Below are 23,292 nucleotides of genomic sequence, written 5' to 3' on the forward strand. Positions count from 1 at the left end.
GATGGTCCAGATTTTTTTTTTGGAATTGAATACTCGTGTGTTCCAAAAGAATCCATATGTATTTTCGTGTTTTGCCATCAACACTGTGATATTTTCCTTGATTTAAATCATGTTTTTAAGATAGGTTTTTTTAAATTTTGTTTAAAATCAAAATATCCACAAAATCAACGAAACAAAGATGGATAATAATAATAAAAAAATTCGTCTAGATAATTCGGATTCATTGAATGAATCGAATCAATCAATAACATCACCATCATTGAATTCTAATGGCCTGCTTTTTCCTTCTCTTAACAACAACAATAATAATCCACTAAATCTTTCACTTCCCCGACCACCTCCGCATCCAATCGATTTATTACCTCCACCGATATTTCCGTTTTCATTTCCACCACCGATTCCTTTTGGTTTGCAATGGCCACCACCACCACCACTACCATTACCACCATTCATTCCAACATCATCATCATCAATTCCTTTTGGAAGAATATTACCACCGCCATTGCCATTACCATTATCATTACCTATTTTTAATCGAATACCAATAACTATTGAAAATAATAATGTTATACGGCCACAAACTACCATCAATAATACTACCACCACCACTATTAATGTGATCAAATCAAACCAAAAATGTAATAATATCATCGGTTCCAAGTCGTATGGTCCTCGAGATGATGAAAAACGTAATAATAGTCATAATCATCACCATCAACGATCATCTAATAGCAATAAATTTGACACTGGTCGAACAAGATCTAATCATTCGAATAAACATCGTTATAATAATAATGATGACAATGGCAACGACAACGATAATAATGATGATGATGATGATGATGTAAAATATATGAATAGAAATAAAATTCAAAAAATAATGGAAGAAATTTATTCGAAAAAAATCCTATACAAACGATCAACACCATTAGAACCTTATTATAGACAAAAACCATTGATACGAATGGATAATAATAATGATGATGAAATGATTGTACAAACTATTGAAGGTACACAACAATTGATTGATCTTCATGAAAAATTTAAACAAGAAATTCTTTTACGTTCGGAACGTTTACGATCAGAAAAACCATCGTTTAGTTTTCCAAAACGTAAAATCAAATTAAAAGCACATAAACATCATCATGGTAAGCTAATATTCTTTATTTTGGTAAAATTTCAAATCTTTTGTTCAAACCCTTTTTTTTCTCATAGATAAATGTGGATATTCATGTGGAAATGATAATAACAGTGATCTTGATGATGATAGTAGTGATGATTTTAGTGATGATGATAATTCGGATGATGATGAAAATGAAAATAGTTCAATGAAAGAATTGGAACGGAAAAAATCTCATCCATATCGTTTACATGAAGAACTTTGGTATAATGAACCGGGTGAAGTATAGATTAATATTCCAATGTTACCCTAAAGACAAAGTTTATCAAGTTTTTTTTGTTTTGTTTTTTAACACTGAAAAAACAGATGAATGATGGCCTATTATGTCGTTGTAGTTTAAAAGCAAAACGTAGTGGTATTCGTCATGGTATATATTTGGGTGAAGAACATTTACCCAGATGCAATCCAAATACAAATAATCGTCATCGTCTTTATCATTATCAAGTATCGATTAATCCGAAAATTAATTTTCTAGTCGACGCTGCAACAACAATCAAACATGATGATCATATTTATTATTTTGAAGGATATTCACTGTTTTCACATTTTCCAATACCAAATTCATTTCCATCATGTAAAATTATTCGATATAATATTGGCTATGAAATTACATTTGTTGAAGATGATTTTCCACAAAATTTTTGTGTCGGTGATCTTGACCTGATGTTTGATTATATTTTCTACGAACTATTGGAATTAGTCGATCTTAATGTTAAAGCTAAAGATGATAATGATGGTTGTAATCGTTTTCATTTTATGCCAAGATTTGTACGTTTAATTGAAAATAATGGTAAAGAATTATTATCAATGAGTATTGTATTGGAATATCTATATCGAAAATCTAAACCATTAATTTATGAAAGTAAATTGGAAAAATTATCACAAATGACCATTAAAGAATGGAATCAATTTGCAATGAAACATAAAGGATATCTGGTTACATGTCCATCAATGAAACCATGTTCAATTCGTGTTGATCAAATTGATCGTGAAAAAGATGATATCATTGTTGATGATGATAAGAATCAATCGGATTGTCAAAACAATGATAAATATCCAGTTATTGTACATTTTGGTATTCGTCCACCACAATTAAGTTATGCCGGTAATCCAAAATATCAAAAAGCATGGCGTGATTATGTAAAATATCGTCATCTATTAGCTAATAAAGAAAAAGTAAGCTATGATGATAAAGAGATTTTAATGCAAAAAGAAGAAAAATTACAAGAAATGCGATCGAAAAGTGATCTAAAACGTGATGTAACAGTGGTAATTAGTAGTAAAGGATTTTATTGTACAGGTTTACAATGTGATATTGTACAACATTCATTAATAATACCCGTATTAATTAGTCATTTAAGATTTCATTATTCATTACAACATTTGGAAAAGATTATTAAATATACATTTAATGATCGATCATTGTTGCAATTATCATTAACACATCCTTCTTATAGAGAAAATTTTGGTACAAATCCCGATCATGCACGTAATACATTAACAAATTGTGGTTTACGTTATTTAGAATATGGTGATCGAAAGGTACATTTCATGAATACCCGTAAGCGTGGCATTAACATGTTAATCAATATTATGTCACGATTCGGGTGTAATGAAGAAACCGTTTCAAATATCAACCATAATGAACGTTTAGAATTTTTGGGTGATGCTGTTGTTGAATTTTTAACATCGATTCATCTTTATTTTTTATTTCCTGATTTGGAAGAAGGTGGTTTAGCAACATATCGTGCTGCATTAGTACAAAATCAACATTTAGCTATATTGGCAAGAAAATTACAATTGGAAAAATTTATGCTTTATGCACATGGTTCAGATCTTTGTCATGATCTTGAATTAAGACATGCAATGGCTAATTGTTTTGAAGCATTTATGGGTGCATTATTTTTAGATGGTGGTATTAATGTTGCTGATCATGTATTCTCTTCTACATTATTCGATGATAATGATGAACAATCCAAATTATTACATCGTATATGGTCTGATTATCCAAAACATCCAATACAACAACAATATCCTAATGGTGATCGTCATTTAATTGATAAAGTTAATCGTTTAAGTGAATTGGCAAAATTTGAACAAATGACTGGTATTGAATTCAATCATATTCGTTTATTAGCACGTGCATTTACACATCGTAGTGTTGGTTATAATAATTTAACATTAGGTTCAAATCAACGTATGGAATTTCTTGGTGATACTGTTTTACAATTAATTGCTTCCGAATATCTTTATAAATATTTTCCTGATCATCATGAAGGACATTTATCATTGTTACGTAGTTCATTAGTTAATAATAAAACACAATCAGTTGTTTGTGATGATTTAGGTATTGTTGATATGACACAATATAATTCAATTAAATCAGAATTAAAAACAAAAGATCGTGCTGATTTATTGGAAGCATTTATTGGTGCCCTTTATGTTGATAAAGGTATTGATTATTGTCGTCGATTTTGTGAAGTTTGTTTTTTTCCACGTTTAGAACATTTTATTATGAATCAAGATTGGAATGATCCTAAATCTAAATTACAACAATGTTGTTTAACATTAAGATCAGCTGATTGTGGTGAACCGGATATTCCTACTTATAAGTATGTCGAAAATAGCCAGGAGAACAAAATTTTAATTTATTGATTTTTTTCCTATCTTTTCTCTCTCTCTCCCACTTGAAAAATCGCAGAGTAATCGATAGTAAAGGTCCAACAAATACAAGAATCTATGAAGTTGCTGTTTATTTTCGTGATGATCGTTTAGCAACTGGTAAAGGACATAGTATACAGGAAGCAGAAATGAATGCTGCAACCAATGCCCTACGATTATCTAAAGGTTTTGTTTCAAGAAACAAGAAAATTTTTTTTTCTTTCTTTTAGATTTTTTTCCATTATTTAATTCAATGATTTTTCCTTGTTTTTTATTGTTATTATTGTAGAACTTTTTCCACATTTAATGTTACAGAAACGTGTTATACAACGTAATATAACCAAAACAAAACCAGATTTACGTGATGGTGAAACATCATCATCATCATCATCATCTTAGTAATAAAAAAAAGTCAATGTCAACATCATTTAGTCAATCAACAACAGAATTTTATGAATTTCTTCTTGCTTTTTTTCTACTATAGTTTTTTTTATAATCAAATTCTCTGTTTTTGAAATGAAATAAAGAAAATTTTAAAAGAATACCAATTCTTTTCTATTAGGTTGTTCGGAAAGTACTGTCGGCACCATTTTTGATCGTCTCTAAAAAATTTTTGGTTGAAGATTTTGAAATTTTTAAAAAGCCAATTAATTTCTTGGTTATCTGGCTATAATTTGATCCAAAAAATTTCATCAATTTCCCAGCCCAAAATTTTGCTAGGGCCGCTGGAAGTGACCCGTCTATTGCATAGCCGTCTGAATGTCGTGTCGTTTTGTGTGCATAGCCTTTCAATGCGTTTGTCGATCATCGAGAATTGTGGATTTTTTTCTCAACCCAAAGTTTTTGTTGGCTTTTTTTGGTCTCAAAAAATTCTTGAATTGATCATCATTCAAGATTTGAAAAAAAATTGGAAAAAATCATAATGGTATAGGGAAAACAGCACATCAAACATTCTTATTCCGACCGGAAATCAAACCGCTTTTGAGGATGATCGCGTTGCAGCAAAAATTTGAAAATTACTTCTGGTTAGTCCCAAGACATGAGAGATCATCAGTTAGGGGCCAAAAGTTGTTGGACAATTTTTTTGATGTCACAGTGGACTGAAAACAAAAAACATCAAAATTTTGAATTTGACAAGGGTCACTTCCAGCGGCCCTAGCAAAATTTTGGGCTGGGAAATTGATGAAATTTTTGGATCAAATTATAGCCAGATAACCAAGAAATTAATTCGCTTTTAAAAAATTTCAAAATCTCCTACCAAAAATTTTTTAGAGACGATCAAAAATGGTGCTCGAAAACGCCGACAGTACTTTCCGAACAACCTAATATATAAAAAAAACCTGTGTGCTTTGTTCACAGAATTTTCTTTTTGGTACATTATTTTTCTTCGAGCAAGCGTAAAATGGATTGATGAAAAGTTGGAAAAAAAATGGCCGAATTTTTTTTCCCACTTGCCATTTTCAAATGATAAAAAAATGATTCCAACAAACAAACAACGAAAACAAAAAAATTGATTGTGTCTATGACTGCTGTGCATGTAGATATTCATCACACACACACACAAAAAGGATTCTTGAAACGTTGAAAACATTGAAACACAGACATAGGGTTTCCTTCCCCCTCCTGCCCAGTATTCAGTGATATATAGAATATGCTATATATGTGCTATTTGGAAATTGTTATATCATTTCATTATTTCATTTCATTTTTTTGGTGATGTTGGAAGTTTTCAATGATGATCATCAATGGTGGTGGTGGCGGTAGTCGATGACGTCAATTGTATCCTGTTATGTTTAATGATGGTGGTGGTGGTGAATTGAGTTCTGGTAAAACGAATCAAACAAACAAAAAAAAATGAAAAAATGAAAAAATTAACCAACCAACCAGAGATAAACACACACACACACATACTTAAAATGTGAAAGTAATGAATATTTTCAAATCATAATTATTTTTTGTTGTTTTTGTTTTGTACTCACTCAATTCATTTGATTCTCTTCATTCATTCATTCATTTCTATATTTTCATCGTTGATTCTGTTTTTTAATTTTTATCACTGTTATTGTTGTTGCTGTTTAAAATTAATCATATTATCAAAATTGATATATTTTTTTCGGTTTGTTTTTACTCATCACATCCAGTGTCAAATATCCATAGTACATTTTTTTCCCATTTGTTTTCGGTTGGAAATAGATCGCATATATAGCCAGAGAGAGATATTCTATCGTTTGTTACCAAAGAGCTTCTTAAATCTGTTAAAAAAATACAAAAAATTTTTTTTCGATTGTTATCATCAGCATCGTAATCGTAATCATCATCAATATTAATCACCTTTGTCAAATTTGATGTTTTTGTTTTTGTTTGTTTGTTTGTATTTGTATTTGTGATCTATTAATATACATCCATATCGTTCGTTGATTGGATTAAAATTTTTTCTTTCATCATCATTCTTATCACTTTTGTTGTTGTTGTTGTTTGTCAAAAAGAAATTTGATCTTCAATAAGATTATCCGATTTTTTTTTTGGAAAAAAAGTCAGCTTTTCTTCTTCTTCGTCTGGAATCAACTTGTCATCATCGGCGCCAGAAACATGTCGTAATCGATTACTGATTAAATTTTTCATTTTTGGTGAAATTCTTCAATCATTTTTGATCGAATCGACAATCGATAAGCAAACAATGGAATAATGATGTGATGATTTTATTTTCTTCCGAATTTCTTCTTCTTCTTCAACGAATCATCCCTATATATTTTTTTTTTTTTTGAAGTAAACAAAAAATTTTAGTTAATTCAATTCAAACCAAAAAAGAAAAAACCGAACAAAATCAAACGAAATGAAACAAATCTATTTGATTAAATGTTTATTGTTGTTTATCATTATATCGTTGAATTTGATTGATGCATTTCAACAACAACAACCAAAACAACAACAAAAACAACATTATCAACCACAAAGAGGTTTGTTTCATTCATTCATTCATTAAAAAATGTTTGATTAGATCGAATTTACAATTAAAAACAAACCAGAAAACCAGACAACCAAACCAAACAATACGAACGTGTCATTCATTCATTCATTCATTTGATTTGTTTATGTTATTAGATTAATTAATTTTTTTTGTTGTTATCAGTAAGGGAGAAGAAAGATAGAAAAATAAACAGAAAAATTCCAATGAATTTATCAAATTAAAAATAATGAAAAGAATAATCTAATAACCAGTGACAGATTCTGTATTGTATATTTGTATGTATGTGACAGAACTGACATTGAAATTATTATTATTCTGTACAATTATGTAATGATGATTCGATTTGCACATGCGCTTTAGTCATTTTAATTTTTTTCCATTCGAAAGTACCGTATTATACCGTTTTTTGAGCTTGACATTTTTTTTTCTTGTTTCTTGATTTGATGAATGAGACAGGAAGAATTTATCTCTTCTTTTTCTTTATTTTTTAAATGTTTTTTCATTCCTTCGCTTTATATAATTAATGTGCACCGAGACCGAAAGGAATGCAAAGAAAAAAAAAACATTTTCCTCGGTCCTCATTTTGAGAAAATCAAACATTCAATTTCATGAATCAATTAGTGTGTGTGTTGGCGTGGAATGTCTGTATATTTTGTTTATTCGATTCGATTAATTCATGTTGATAACCAAAACATTTTTAATGTCAAAAAAGAAAAAAATCTTCTGACAATTCAATTAGATAAATTGATTTGCTTGTTTGTTTGTTTGCTTGATGAAGAATTACATTTTGAAGATTACATTTTTCTTCTTCTTATTTTCCCTTATTTTCATACGTGTTTAGCTAAACAACAACCGGAACCAACAATATTATCGAATGAATTGGAACAACAACAACAACAACAAATACCACCATCTTTAACAACAACAACAGCAAAATTATTACAAAAATATTATCAAAAATTATTACCACCATATAATATTGATGATGATGATAATAATGATGATGTTGTTGTTGCTTTTGATCGACAACAACAACCAAGACGACAACAACAACAAGAATTTAATCCATATGAAGAATCAGCAGCCATTATTCAACAACAACAACGATTACCATTCTTATTGAATAATCAAAATCCAAATCAAAACAATGCTGCTATTTTTCTTAATGGAGCTGAAGGATTATTAAGTAAATATAAAAATTCCAATAATCGACCTACTGCTGTTTTACGAAGGGAATTTCATCAACAACCAAAACAACAACAACCATTCATTGATGATGATCTAAATAGACTTTTAGTTTCGATACAAAACATACAACCATCATCATCAAATGATGAAAGAAATATTGATTATTTGGATGATGAAAATAGAATAGCTGCTGCTGCTTCTGTTGATGTTAATCCTGCTGCTTTCAACGATGATGGTGATTTCGATGTCGATGAACAACAATTATTGAATTTTGCCAATTTTATTGGCACTGGTGTTGGCAATAGACAACAACCGATTGCTTTTCAGGATGATGATAATGTAAACTTGAAAAATTTTGAAAATTTCAATCGAAAATGGAAATTAATGAAACATCCATCGACATCGACAAATTACAGGCAATCTTCTTCTCCTTTGGTATTTAGTGAAGAAAATATGGCCATACCATACGATGAAATTGAACAAACAAAAAAAAGAAAAAGTAATGATGACGCAACAGCAAAAATCAATAATGTTAATCATGATAATCATCAACAACACCAACAAAAATCATTGATGCAACCGGAAAAAAGATTACAGGTTGGATCATCATCATTGAAACAACAACCATCAAATATAATGAACAGTAAACATTCAATACAAATACCTAAATCATATCAATTATCAATGATGATGAATAATAATAATGATGGAAAAAGTTCAATGGAATCAAAATTTAGTAGTTTATCGGATATTTATTTTATTGGTAAATATATTAATCTTTTTTTATATCTGATTCTGTATTCTGATTAACTAATTTTTGGTCATTTTCTTTTTCTTTTTCTATCGAAATAATAGCTATAGTAGCATGTATAAGTACAGTGGCAATATTTTCGGTAATTGGTGCCGGTTATTGTTTCTATAAAGTACAACAAAGTAATAAAGCTGCAGCGGATGTTGATTTTCCTGCATATGGTGTTATTGGTCCGGTTAGTCGAAGTGGTGGTGGTGGTATTGGTGGTGGTGGTACTCTTGGTGGTGATAATAATGATGGTAAATGTCAATCACCAAATAATGATAGAAAATTAGTACAAAGTGCACAAATCTATCATTATCATCATCAAAAACAACAGATGATTTCAACTGAAAAGTAAGTTTTGTCTTTTGATAACAACAAATTTTTGTTTAATTTGAATTTTTTTTTGTTTTTGCTGCTCCAAAGAAATTCAAATGTACCGAAAAATAATACAATGGGTTCGGATATTGAATCGGATGAAGAAAATGAAGATGGTGAATATACTGTTTATGAATGTCCTGGTTTAGCACCAACCGGTGAAATGGAAATAAAAAATCCATTATTTCAAGATGATTTAACACCAATGTCATCACCATCAGTTAATAATGGTACATCATCGTCATCATCGGCAACAAGCAAACAAACAACACCAAAAGATTTAAATGATTCAACAAAACAATCGATAATCAATAATAATCAACAACAACAACAAAAATCGGAAATCAATCAAAAAAAGAAAGAATAATACAAGTGATTGAATGAAACAAAAAAAAAACAAAACAACTACATAATCGATAATTGACCAATCATCATCATCATCAAATCAAATCAAATCAATCATTTATTCACTTTATTTTTGTTTCATTTCATTCTTATTCATAATGATAAACAATTTAAGTAGATTATTATTATTATTCCGAAATCGGTTGCTTGGTAATGATAATTCACACAGACACAGACACACTTTTTCTATATAGATAACTGAAACAAACAAACAAACAAACACCGAATTCACCTGGTCACAAACACATAAGACACACACTTGAATCAATCGATGAATTTTTTTTTTTGGTGAGAAATTCTCATTAAAAAAAACTCACCTGACACACAAACACAATCTAATCAAATCACATACAAAGAAAAAAAATACTTATTATTATTATAATGATTCATCAAAACAAAAATTCTATATTCTCGTTATATAACCGTTTTTCTCCCCCTGGAACCACAATCAATCTTCAATCTTCCCACCACCCTGAAATCCCGCAAATCAACCAACCAAACTGACAATACAAAGAAAATATAAATAAATGAAAAAAAAACGTTTATAAATGGGCCATTAATTTTGTTAATTATCATATTTTTTTGATGGTTTTTTTCTGGTTTTGTTTTCAAAATCGATTTTTTTACTTGACTGAATTTACTTTGGCCGGATTTTTTTTTTGGTTTTTTCAAAAAATAAGAATTCGAATCAGGATACAGATCAAAACACACACACAGAGGAGTTATTCATAAATAAAGTGAAACGATTGTTTGTGTTTTTCGGTTGGCGGAAATTTCGTTCGATTCGGAAAAAAAAAGATTTGAATGTTTCGAAGAAAAGTTTTTTTTTCGGTTTTCGACCGATAAAAATTAATGGAAAAAGAAAGAAATAACCGATATTAGATTAGTGCGATTACAATTTTCTAATTTAATATATCATTTCCAAGACTAAACAAATAAAACAGAACAAAAACAACAACAACAACAAATGGCCAAATAAACAGATAAGTTTTAATCTCAATTTTTTGTTTTGTTTCTGGGTTATATTTTTTTTTGTTGAAAAGTAAACAGTTTTTTGTTGTTGTTGTTTGGTTGTCCACTATAGTTATAATGAAAATTGTCAAGATCACCTTCATCGATAATGATGATGACCAAAATCTTTTGTGAATCAAAAAGCAAATGAAAGAAGAAGAATGAAGAAAACAGAATGAAAAGATTATTTTCATTGTTATTCGGGATATTGCATTCGGGATATCGCTCGTATGTCGTCATATATTGTTTCGTAAAATTTTGTTGAAATTTTCATTGTTCTGGTCAATCGATCGAATCATATGATTGACATTTGAATCATAATTTTTTCAAAAAAAATGTATCAATTCATAATCATCATCACCATATTAATATCATCATTGTTTTTTGAATCTTCCATCAACGTACAATATCCATTTCAAAGTCAAAGATTTAATAATAATCAAAATTTTGTTTACAATCATAATAATAATAATGTATCGAATCATAATGTTGAACATCATCAATCGAATCATCAGATCGATGATCAATCGAATCATATTGAAACAATCAATACAATGAATCATGATTCATCGAATCCAATATATTTAATACATCCAATACATAATGTAACTGTTTTAATGATAATTTCGAATCAAAATGAACTACCTGTTCATTATGAAACATTAAAACCAACAATGGAATTAGCATTGGATGATGTTCGTATGAAATATCCACATTTAAATTTTAATTTAATTACTAGACGTGATCATCATGATTGTGAATCAAATTTATTGGGTGCAATTGTTGCTGAACATTATTTTAAAGATAAAATTGATGCATTAATTGGACCAATCTGTACAAAAGGTTTAGAACAGGTAGCACGTTTAGCATCATATTGGCGGCTGCCATTAATGACAGCCGGTGGTGTTGGTCTACAATTTTCAGATAAATCAATTTATAAAACACTGACAAGAGTATCATTTTCATTGGGTAAGCAATATTGTAATTATTCAATTTCATTTCTATAATTATAACTTTTTTTCAATTAGAAAAAGTTGCATTATTTTTTATAAAAATATTACAAGATCATGATTGGCATCATATATCATTGATTGTTGATGAAAAAGATTCACAAAGTTTTATGATTCGTACAAGCATTGAAACAGCATTAAAAGATCTTTCGGATTATGAAATATTTTTGGATAAACAAATTATATCGAATAAAATACATCAAGATGAAACATTATATGATAAATATTTGTTACAGGCAAAAAAATCGGCTAGAGGTAATTATTAATTAAATTTCAACTTTTTTAATTAATTTTGTAACGGTTTTTTTCCTATAGTTTTCTTTTTTATGACCGATACCGATATGACCCGAACATTATTAATACATGCATATGATTTAGATATGATAAATGATTATGCATTTTTCGGTCTACAATTATTGAATGATGGTGATGAAAATTTTGGCTGGTATAAACAAGGTGATAAAAATAATCGTAAAGCAAAAATTATGTGGGATTCATTTATGACAATCAGTGTACATGTACCAACATCACCTGAATATAGTCTGTTTGTTAGTAAAGCATTTCGTAAAGCTTCCGATGAATTTGATGGTATTACAGATAAAAATGTAAATCTCTTGTCTTGATCATCATATGACAAAATCATCATTGTTTGATTGAATTTTTTTTCTTTGTTTTTTTCTATTTCAAAATCAGATTAATCCATTACTTGCTGCTCTATATGATTCATTTTGTTTTTATGCATGGGCATATAATAAATCCATTTCAGCAAATAATAATATTACAAACGACAATAAAAACAAAGGAATTATAAATCGTTATCTTTGGAATAATGTCTATCAAAATGGTTAGTTTTTTTATTCATTTGGGAAATCTTTTCAATCAGAAATCAATTTTTTTTCATTCAATAAAAAAAAAGGTTTAACGGGAGAAATTTTTCTGAATGAAAATGGTGATCGTGAATTGGATTATACATTGAATGATTTTGATTCAGAAACCGGTATGATGCGTCCAGTAATGACATTTTATGGTAGAAAACAATTAATTAAACGTGTTGATGGTATTCGTATTCGTTGGCCAAATGATTCAATAGCACCATCGGATTTTCCATTCTGTGGTTTTGATGATTTGGCTGAACATTGTCAACATAAAGGTATTAGTTTTTTTTGATTAAATTTAATGATTCTAATGATTTTTTAATTCTAATTTGGACAATTTAAGTAGGACCATTAGCAATAATATTGATATTATGTACAATATTTTCAAGTTTAACATTAATATCATCGATAGCAGCATATTTAATAATAAAAAAAATACGTTCAGAAAATGATTTACATAGTAATTGGTGGCAAGTACATTATGAAGAGATAACATTTCCAAATGAACAAGCGGGTAAAAAATCATCATTATCGATTGGTACGTTTGATGGTGATGGTACAAAATCCGATCGTACATCAGTAATGACACGATCGGTTACACAAGTATCGGCAACACATTCATTGACCAGTGCTTTTGGTCGATTAGGACCAGTATTGGTTGGTTATTGTAGAGGTTTACGTGTTGCTTATAAACCATTGGATATTAAAAAACTTTCAATCAATCGTAAAATGCTTATCGAATTAACTAATATGCGTGATTTATTGCATGAAAATCTTGTCAAATTTATTGGTCTTTGTATTGAAGAAAATAATATCGGTGTTGTAACTGAATTAATGATGAAAGGTAGTTTACGGGATATATTGGATGCTGATAAAATGCAAATCGATTGGCCATTTCGTTATTCAATCATAAGCGATATAATTGAAGGTATGATCTATCTGCATAATAGTTCATTTCAATATCATGGCCGTTTAAAATCAACAAATTGTTTGATTGATGGACGTTTTATGGTTAAAATTGGTGATTATGGTTTACGAACTTTATATAAACAGATTGGAAAAGAAGCCGATTTTAATCCACGATCATTGTTTTGGACAGCACCGGAACATTTACGTTCACCTGACCCGTACAATATTGGTTCACAAAAAGGTGATATTTATTCATTCGGTATCATATTACAGGAAGTTATTACTCGATGTGAACCATTTGAAACATCGACCGAAGATAAAAACTCTTTGGAACCAACCGAAATATTGGATCGTGTTAAAATGGGTGGCGAAGTACCATTCAGACCGGTTGTTAATTGTGAAGATTGTCCACGTAATCTAATCAAATTGATGGAAACTTGTTGGAGTGAAAATCCAGAAAATCGTCCGGAATTTGTTAAAATAAAACCTTATTTTAAAAAAATTTCCAAAGGTCTTACCAGTACAAATTTTTTGGATAATCTTCTTAAACGTATGGAACAATATACAGAAAATTTGGAAAAAATTGTTGAAGAAAAAACGGCTATCGTTATTGAAGAGAAAAATCGTGCCGATGAATTATTGTATCAGATTTTACCACAATTTGTTGCGGATGAACTTAAATCCGGTAGACATTGTGTACCGGAATCATTTGAATCGGTAACAATATTTCATTCGGATATTGTTGGTTTTACAACCATTTCATCACAATCAAATCCAATGCAAGTTGTTAATTTATTAAATAATTTATATACTTGTTTTGATGGTACTATTGGTTATTTTGATGCATTTAAATTTGAAACAATTGGTGATGCTTATATGGTTGCCTCTGGTCTACCTATTCGTAATGGTAATAATCATGCAAAAGAAATTGCAATGATGGCATTAAAATTATCCAAAGTTGTTGAAACATTTCGTATACCACATTTACCGAAAACAAAATTAAAACTACGTATCGGTATAAATAGTGGTCCATGTGATGCTGGTGTTGTTGGTTCAAAAATGCCTAAATATATTGTTTTTGGTGAAACAGTTAATATTGCAACCAAATTAGAATATCATGGTGAACCAATGAAAATACATATTTCAGAAACAACAAAAAATTTATTAGATACTTTTAATTGTTTTGGTATTACTGAACGTGGAAAAATTGATATCAAGGTAAAAATTCTTATTTTTTAATTTTTCTTCAAATTTTTCTTTCTCTCCATAAACAGGATAAAGGAGAATTCACTACTTATTGGCTTGATTCAACTACTGAACCATTATAATTTACATCATATATCAGATTAACTGATTAGATAGAATGATGATATAATAAATAAGAATAAACCTTTAGAATATTCATCAATAATGGTGTATTTTATTTATCCAGTCTTCAATGATAATAATATTTACACAAATGAAATAAAAATTTTAAAAAAACAATGAAATAACCAATTTTATAACCAATGTGAATCTTCATCTGTAGTAATAATTTTACTATTACATTGTGATTTAATTGTTTCATTTGAAAATGAATCAGTCATTTTTGTTTGATTATCAATCTTATTTTGTTGTTGTTGTTGTTGTAAAATAGGTTGACTTAATGACATTGAATCTAATTTACCAGCAAATATTTGACGTTTAATATTTGCATCAATCATTAATCGATTATCGATGCTGGTGGTTGTAGGATTATTGTTATTACCGTAACTACCATCAGTATTCAATGTTGCATCACTTTCAATCGAATCTTGACTACGTGAAAATGTTTTTGTTTTTTCACGTTTCAATTCAATCATTTGTCGCCATTTTAAATTGGTTTTTTTATTCTGTACCAAATTCTGTGCTGTTCGATAAAATTTATTTTTCATCACACTTGTCGGTGAATGTATGGAGGTTTTCTGTGAATCAGAAATATTTGTCGAACTTTTATCTTCAAATTCTTCATTTATATCAAAACTGGTCATAATATCTTGATTATTATTATCATTATTTTCAATAATAGGATGATCGAAATTAAATCCTTTCATTAATCGTCGTTCACGTTGTCGGCTTTTCTTTCCCATATGACAATTACTATTAATACCATTATTGTACATTGTATCGACACCATTTTTTGAACGTTGATTGTTTGATCCAAGCATTTCCATTAGATCATAACGTAATGCACTAACTTCTTGTTTAATTTCATTACAATCATCTTCGGTAACACCACGTTGTCGTTCTTGAATTCGTTGTTCATTCATAATATAACGTCGTATTAATGCTCGCACAACTTTATGATATTTATAATCTCGTTCATATGCTCGACGTTGTTTACGCTAATTGAATAGACCAAAATAAAAAATTAATTATCTTCAACATCATCGATATTTGTTTTGTTTTTTCTGATCTTACTTTGATTGTACGTAAAGCTTCATTTTTACCACGTTTAGTTTTACCTAAACATAATTTTGCCAACCAAACAATTGCATTCAAAATTGTTTTAGGTGTTGGTATTATATTGAATGGTGGTGGTACAGTAGCACCATCACCAAAATAACTTATCCATAATTTACTTCTAGCAAATTTCCATTCCGTATCAGCTTGTTCCTGTATGTATTTTTGTCATTAAAATTGATTAATCTCAACATTCCAGAATAAACTAGAAAATGATATCGCGATACTTACACTGATCAATTGATACGAATGATTCATCATTGCTATAAGTAAATTTAGCAGGACAGCTACATTAATGATGCTAATGACGAGAGAGAGAAAAAAAATGAATGAATTTTTCAAATAAACAATTTGCTTATTCAAGTTCAATACCTATAAACACCAAACATTAATAGACCCCAGAATCTTGTATAGCTTTTAATGCCTATATATAAAAGGATGAAAAGAAAATAAAAATTAATGATTTTTGTTTCTCTGTTTCTGTTTTTTTTTGTTGTCTACTTACCGGTTAGTTCAAAATTATCCAAATCGATTAGACCAAACGTAGCCCAGAATAATGTCTGCGTTGATTCAAACAGGCTTTTTTTTGTTATTGGAAAATACAAACAAACAATCAAATGAATAAACATTTTTTTTTCTTCTTCTTCAAAAACTTACTTTGCAAAACGTCTCCATGCTAGACATGCATTTGGATGTAAAATTTCATTAATCATTAATTGTGATTCATTCATTGCATTGGTTTTATCTTGTTGAATAAAACAACTTTGTTTTTCCATATCAGCATAATACCATAATAATTGATTCATACCACATGCAAATGAAAATAATACTAACAAATAGATACTGAAAAATTTTAAAATATCAATAACCATACGACCAAGTGATATTTGTAATGGACCTAAATATGGATTTACTGAAAATATATAAACTAATTTTAATGAACTAAATATATTTGCTGTAGCGAATAATCCTTCGGATAATAATATTGGATCAAAATCATCCCAATTTTCACGTTGATATTGAAATGATGGTAAACCTTCAATAATTTCTTTTTGTGTTTGATAATAGGCAATAATACGCAAGGCGATTGTTGCAACATATATTGAATTATTAATAAAATCCAATATATTCCACATATCACTTAGATATTCACTAATGCCAAGATCCCATAACTGTTTAATTTCACTCCAAATCAAACCAAATACCCATGCCAAAATGCATAATTCAATGTATGATGGTAATGATCCTCTAAGGTTGGTCGTTCGATCGGTTGATTGGTTGATTGTAAACAACAAAAACAAAAAAAAACAAAATGATCAATGTTGTTGATGATTGAAACAATCAATAAACAAAACAAAACAACAGCAAAAAAACGAAATACAAACCTTTTCGTTGTAATGTTAATATTTTCAATTGGATTAATGCCAAATATATTCGATTCAATACGTTGTGATGCTAACATTAATAAAACTTTTACAAACAAAAAAAACAAAAAAACTATTAACATTGAACTCTTATTTTTAAAAAAAATGATGATCATGAACTTACTTAAAAATGTAACATAGCTTGCTGAATGGCAAATAAATTTAATGAATGGTTTTTTGATAAATTTTCCAGCCGTAGAATATGGTGCAAGAATATATGCTATCGATAAAAATGGAAATAATATTCCAATACCGATTAATTGTGTGATTTGTATGACAATATTTTTTCGTCGAAAACCGGGTAAACCTTCATACCAAATTGATGCTAAAAGTTGTTGAACACTTGCATGTGCACAAAACATTTTCTGTTTAATTTGTATGGCTAATTTTAATCGGGATAATTGTAAACGTTCATGATCTTCCAATGGATCACGATCCGGATCATAATCTAATAATATTTCTAATTCTTCACTTGTTCTTGTATGATCTAATAGAGCTGTTGCAAATAATTGACATTGTTTACGTAGTTGTAAATATTCTTGTTTAAATTCTGGTTCCAGAAAACTTAATCGTCGCAGTTGCCAACTAAGATCAAATGCAGTAAGTATTGGATCTTTACTATTCAACGCTATCAATGATGGTGATGATAATGCTTTGAATGCATTAATTCGTGATCGTGAATGTTGAAGACAATCTTGTTTACTTGCCAATCGACATTGTTTACAACCACATCGGGCACCATGTGGTATTGGTATCGGTGATATATTACGATCCAAAATAATTTTAACAATTTCATAATTATTACGATGTGCAGCTAATACTAATGGTGTTATATCATTGGTAAATGTTTCACGTTCAAATGCTTCCCATGAATTTGGTTGCCCGGGTTCATGAATTTGATCTTCATGATCCAACAATAATTCAACTGCTTCAACAAAATCTTCATTTATAGCATGTAAAAGGGCATCTTTCATTTCAACACCAGCCATCAGTAATAATTTTATCATTTCAATATTTTCATTATCGATTGCCATCAGTAGACCACTTCTACCTAATGGATCACGACAATTTATATTGAATAATTTATCCGATGAATTCATATGACAGATTATCCTGTTTCAAAGGAATGTTAATGATGATAACGAAATTTTCGTTTTGTTTTTGTTGTTTCAATTGGTTTCATTCAAAAAAAAACATACCTTTTCACAGCCGGTAGATCACCACGTTCAACAGCCAATAAAAATTTCTTTTCCATTATTGTTAAACGATTTGATGAAACATTTGGTATCATTTCTTTAATTGAATCTTCATCGATTGATGTTTGTAAATTATTTTCACCATCACAATGTTGAGATTGATTATTGTGATCCATTTTCATCAGGTGGGGGGGTTATTTTGATGTGGATAATTTGTGGATCACGAATATTCACAGAAGAAAAAGCAATTCGATTCTTTCATCAGAATCAGTCGTTTCACAGTCAAAACAAATTAGCAATAAAAAAAAATTGTCAATTAGAAGAATATTTGTAGGAATGCAAACTCAAGTGAAAAATTCTATGATCAACATGTTTAATAGCCGAACAAAAATGATGATGATTATTCTTTTAGTATCTTCTTTTCACATAAACACACACACACACACAAGATGTGCTTAATGTTGCACTTTTCAACAACCGAAAAATCATCATCAATTTTAATGTAAATATCGACATGCGCTAATTTATTTTCAAGAATGAAAGAATTTATTTGTCCAGACAACCATTTATGATCGAAGAATTTTGTGTTGTTTTTTTTTTTTGTTGAGAATGAAATTTTCGTTCGTCGTAAAATCATTCAACAAACACGAAGTCGACGACAGCAATAAACAATCAACAAAAATTTTCTATTCATCGATTTTTTTATTTATTTTCTCGGGAAAGAAAAATCACATCAGATTGAATGATTGCCAAACAACAATAATCGGGAGGAAAAAAAAACCTTGAAAACATTGAACAATTGATGAGCGATTGTTTTGATGATGGAATTGTTTTCTAAAATAGCCAAGATAAATTGTTTATTCTTTGGTTTTTTGTTGATTTGTTTTGTTGTTTTGTTTTGGAAATTGATTCAAAAAAAATTGAGTTTTTACGAAAAAACAAAATCGAATTATTACCGCGAATCGAATACATTCGAAATAGTTATGCGCAAATGGATACATTTTAAATCATTACCGTACATAGATGACGTTTTTTTTGGATTCGAACGCATTTCGTAATATATTCTTGTGTGAATGAGCAACAGAAACTTGCATGCAAAAAGAAATTCTTGTCTGTTGATCATTTTGAAAATTTCATCATTTTTGTTTCCAGAAAAATCAAAAGTGCCTGCAACCGATTCAACCGGAAAAAAATCATGTCAAATTTGATTCCGAATTCACTACCGTCCACATCATCATCGACATCGGCATCAACGTTACCATCATCATCATCATCAACAAAAACAAAACGAAAAGCACCGGATAGAATATCCGATTCAAATAAACGATTAGATGTTGAATTTCTTTGGTAAATATTCAGTAATAATGTTGTTTGTTTGAATGAATTTGTTTTTAAAAACTTTTTTTTTCTATCCAGTCCAATATGTTTAGATGTATTGGAAGAGGCTCAAGTTACTAAATGTGGCCATACTTTTTGGTATTTACCATTTTTATTACTTTGTTTTATTCACTCGGTTAATTTAATTGATTTTGTATTTTACAAGTTGTAAATGTATTACCGATAGTCTTTCGGAAGGTAATAATCGTTGTCCACAATGTACACATTTTGTTGATCAATTTTTTCCCAATTATTTATGTAAGTTTTCGTGCATTTTATCATCATAAGATTATGTTGAAATTTTTGATTCATTCATTCAGTAAATGAATTGGCATTAAAATATAAACGAATGAAATCTATGGAACAGGAATTGGCCAAAACAAATGTAAGGTTTTTGTTGTTGTTTAGTTAAGTTTAATTTAACTAATTTTTTTTTGTTGCTTATTTTTATAGCCTGGAAAACGATTGAATGATGTACAGAAAATGGTTGTTGAAAAATCTGATCAACTTGACATTAAAGAATTGAATCAAATTCTTAGCATACTAAATGAACGAAAAAAAGATCTTGAAACGGTATTGTCAATTTTGTTGTTGTAAAATTTAAAACATTTTACATTTTGTTTTTTTGAATAGAAAGCTCGAATTTCACAAAATGAATTGCTAAAAGAATTTCTTATGAAAGCATCACAAAAGAAAAAAGATGAATGTAAATTGCTTCAATCGGAACTATCACAAATTGATGATGATTTAAAGAAATTGACTGAAACAATGGAACGAGAAGAAAATACAATACCGGTCAACAATGATTCAATCGTTTCGGATGATGGTGAAAAAGTTAAACAACCATCTTCATTCAATTCCATATCATTTGGTATTTGTTCTCATGAACAAAATCAACCAACAATCAATTTTGATATGAATACTTCCACCATTGAAATGAGACGTAAAAAAATGAATTTCTATTTTGATGATTTGGAAAAATGTTATCTGAATTATTGTAAACGTGATAATTATCTTCAATCGGATGACAATGATTTATCAATAGATCGAATTGATGAATTTCGAAAAGATCTGAACAAATTTACCCTATATTCACATATAAGACCATTAGCATTATTGAATTATTCAAAAGAACCATCAAATATTGTATCAAGTATTGAATTTGATAAAGATATGGAATTTTTTGCTATTGCTGGTGTGGCTAAAAAAATACGTATATTTGATTATAGTGGTGTAATTAAAGAATCGTTGGGAAATTGTTATCCAATCAATGATATTGATTGTACATCAAAAATAAGCTGTTTAAATTGGAATTCATATCATAAGGCAATGATGGCTACAAGTGATTATGAAGGAAATGTTATTATATGGGATGCATTTTTAGGACAAAAATTAAATCTTTTTCAAGAACATGAAAAACGTTGTTGGAGTGTTGATTTTAATAAAATCGATAGCAATATTATTGCATCCGGTTCAGATGATTGTACAGTAAAATTATGGAGTACAAATATGGAGCTATCGATTGCAACATTAAATACAACGGCAAATATTTGTTCAGTAAAATTTAATCCAAAAAATTTATATTATTTAGCATTTGCATCAGCTGATCATAATGTTTATTATTATGATTTACGACAAACAAAATTACCATTATTAATATTGAAAGGACATAATAAAGCAGTATCATGTGTAAAATTTTTAAATGAAAAAGAAATTGTTGCCGCTTCGACCGATAGTCAAATAAAATTATGGACAACTGAACATTCAACTTGTATCCGGTCGTATCGTGGTCATTTAAATGATAAACATTTTGTTGGTCTTACCACTAATGATGATTTTTTAGCTTGTGGTAGTGAAAATAATTCTTTGTATATTTATTATAAAGGAATGGAAAAACAAGTTCTTAGCTATTCATTTAATGTTAAATCTGTAAGTTTGAATTTTTGATGTTTTTGATGTTTTTTAATTAATTTTGTTCTTTTAATTGAAGGAAAAAGAAGATGTTAATGATTTTTGTAGCGCAGTTTGTTGGCGTCAATCAAGTAATGTTATTGTTGCTGCAAATTCTCAAGGCGTCATTATGGTAAGTAACTACTACTAGAATATTCTTGTCATTTTTTTGTTGGTCTGTTGTTTGTCAATTCTTTTTTCTTTTTTTAATTAATAACCAATAATTGATGACAACAACATATCAATGTTGTCTATCTTTTTTTATTATTTCATAATTCTCTTTGCAAAACACACACACACAGAATAGTAAGAATCCACTTTTCCCTCGCTATTCTCGCATTGACTGTGTAAAAAATTTACGACTATGCACGCGCGCATTGAAAGACAGAATATTTTTTTTTGGCTATTCCAGAATAGATGCTTTTTATGATGATGATGATGATGACAATATCGTAAAGTGATATATAGAGAGAGAGAGAGAGAGTCATAGAACAGAGTTGATCCAATATAGAAAAACAACAAAATGCCAAAAACAAATGAATGGAAAATAAATAATGGATCGACCTCTGTGTTTATGATATGTGTTTTGGTTTGGTTTGGTTTGGTTGTCGTCATCAATTTTTTACTAATCGAGCCCGTTTTTTCTTTTTTTGAATCATTTCGACGGGTATATATGTTTTTTGTTTTCTCTGTTTCAATGTTTCGTTTCGTATCAAAATCAAGCATAATACCCGTACATATGACTATCGGGTGTTTTATTTTCTTCTCCTCTCTCTCTCTCATTCCACATTTTGACTGACTCGATTTGATTTGAAAGAAGAAAAAAAATTTGTTAATATTTTCAAATGAATTTTCGTCAATAATATTCGTTTTTCTTTTTTTGCTGCCTGATCTGGTTGTTGGTGTATACAATTGAAATTCTGTACAGACCGTTATATAACAGACAATTTATGGGTGCTACATATAATATGAAGAAAAGAAAAAACCATGCACACCATCAATTTACCCATACGAATAAACACATCGAAAGTTTTTTTTTCTTCTAAATAGTTCCTAAAAATATAAAATATCATCACATTTGAACCAAAAAGAAACAAAAACAAAACTTGAATTGTCTTTATGGTCGATCAAAAAAAACTTTCATTAACTAAAAAAACATTGGTAACCAGTGTGTGTTGTGTGTATGTGTATCTTTCTATGTGCGTTTCGTCGACTGAGAAAACAAAAATACCGAATCCAAAAAAATTATGAAATTCTTTAAAAAATAACTAACCTCATTCATTTGTGTTCAACCATTATTTTTCAATTTTCTCTTCTCTTGTGTTTTCCATCCAGATTTTGGAACTAGTTTGATGATCATATACGTACATGTGCCAATTCTAACTAACTAAAGAAGAAAAAAAATCAATAATCCATACAAAAAAAATATGCTGCCTTTATTTAAACAAAAATGCCTATGTGTATGACACACAAACACAACCCGATT

General features: G+C 29.1%; 5 protein-coding genes across 5 annotated transcripts; 4 read left to right on the forward strand and 1 right to left on the reverse strand.

Annotated features, from left to right (window-relative positions):
- The first annotated feature begins 50 nt into the window (after window positions 1-50).
- On the forward strand, window positions 51-6,781 carry drosha (ribonuclease 3 drosha). The gene is made up of 5 exons (XM_075820324.1): window positions 51-1,148; window positions 1,216-1,403; window positions 1,487-3,792; window positions 3,882-4,027; window positions 4,131-6,781. Exons 1-5 carry the CDS (start codon window positions 179-181, stop codon window positions 4,238-4,240), a joined length of 3,720 nt encoding a protein of 1,239 aa, XP_075676439.1. The 5' UTR covers window positions 51-178; the 3' UTR covers window positions 4,241-6,781.
- Window positions 6,661-10,129, forward strand: LOC113795056 (uncharacterized). Its single transcript, XM_027345235.2, has 4 exons — window positions 6,661-6,798; window positions 7,651-8,760; window positions 8,853-9,144; window positions 9,217-10,129. Exons 1-4 carry the CDS (start codon window positions 6,675-6,677, stop codon window positions 9,533-9,535), a joined length of 1,845 nt encoding a protein of 614 aa, XP_027201036.2. The 5' UTR covers window positions 6,661-6,674; the 3' UTR covers window positions 9,536-10,129.
- Window positions 10,130-10,214: 85 nt separating this feature from the next.
- Window positions 10,215-14,847, forward strand: LOC113795070 (atrial natriuretic peptide receptor 1-like). Its single transcript, XM_027345252.2, has 7 exons — window positions 10,215-11,553; window positions 11,613-11,849; window positions 11,910-12,199; window positions 12,288-12,438; window positions 12,511-12,744; window positions 12,813-14,596; window positions 14,653-14,847. Exons 1-7 carry the CDS (start codon window positions 10,920-10,922, stop codon window positions 14,704-14,706), a joined length of 3,384 nt encoding a protein of 1,127 aa, XP_027201053.2. The 5' UTR covers window positions 10,215-10,919; the 3' UTR covers window positions 14,707-14,847.
- On the reverse strand, window positions 14,792-19,230 carry LOC113795072 (transient receptor potential-gamma protein-like). Its single transcript, XM_027345255.2, has 9 exons — window positions 18,483-19,230; window positions 17,408-18,396; window positions 17,245-17,329; window positions 16,517-17,107; window positions 16,365-16,438; window positions 16,232-16,283; window positions 16,091-16,160; window positions 15,818-16,012; window positions 14,792-15,741 (listed from the first exon to the last, which is right to left on the reverse strand). The coding sequence occupies exons 1-9, from the start codon at window positions 18,659-18,661 to the stop codon at window positions 14,878-14,880; spliced, it is 3,099 nt and encodes a 1,032-aa protein (XP_027201056.2). The 5' UTR covers window positions 18,662-19,230; the 3' UTR covers window positions 14,792-14,877.
- Window positions 19,231-19,494: 264 nt separating this feature from the next.
- LOC113795077 (E3 ubiquitin-protein ligase COP1-like) lies at window positions 19,495-23,284 on the forward strand. Its single transcript, XM_027345261.2, has 8 exons — window positions 19,495-19,826; window positions 19,896-19,955; window positions 20,023-20,114; window positions 20,177-20,241; window positions 20,310-20,429; window positions 20,490-21,785; window positions 21,847-21,939; window positions 23,142-23,284. The coding sequence occupies exons 1-8, from the start codon at window positions 19,675-19,677 to the stop codon at window positions 23,157-23,159; spliced, it is 1,896 nt and encodes a 631-aa protein (XP_027201062.1). The 5' UTR covers window positions 19,495-19,674; the 3' UTR covers window positions 23,160-23,284.
- Window positions 23,285-23,292: the final 8 nt, after the last annotated feature.

The sequence above is a fragment of the Dermatophagoides pteronyssinus genome, unplaced genomic scaffold, assembly GCF_027571235.1.
Source record: "Dermatophagoides pteronyssinus isolate colony J.1.1.1.1 unplaced genomic scaffold, Derpt_VIB-CSIC_2022.12 sq0006, whole genome shotgun sequence".
Classification (NCBI taxonomy): domain Eukaryota; kingdom Metazoa; phylum Arthropoda; class Arachnida; order Sarcoptiformes; family Pyroglyphidae; genus Dermatophagoides; species Dermatophagoides pteronyssinus.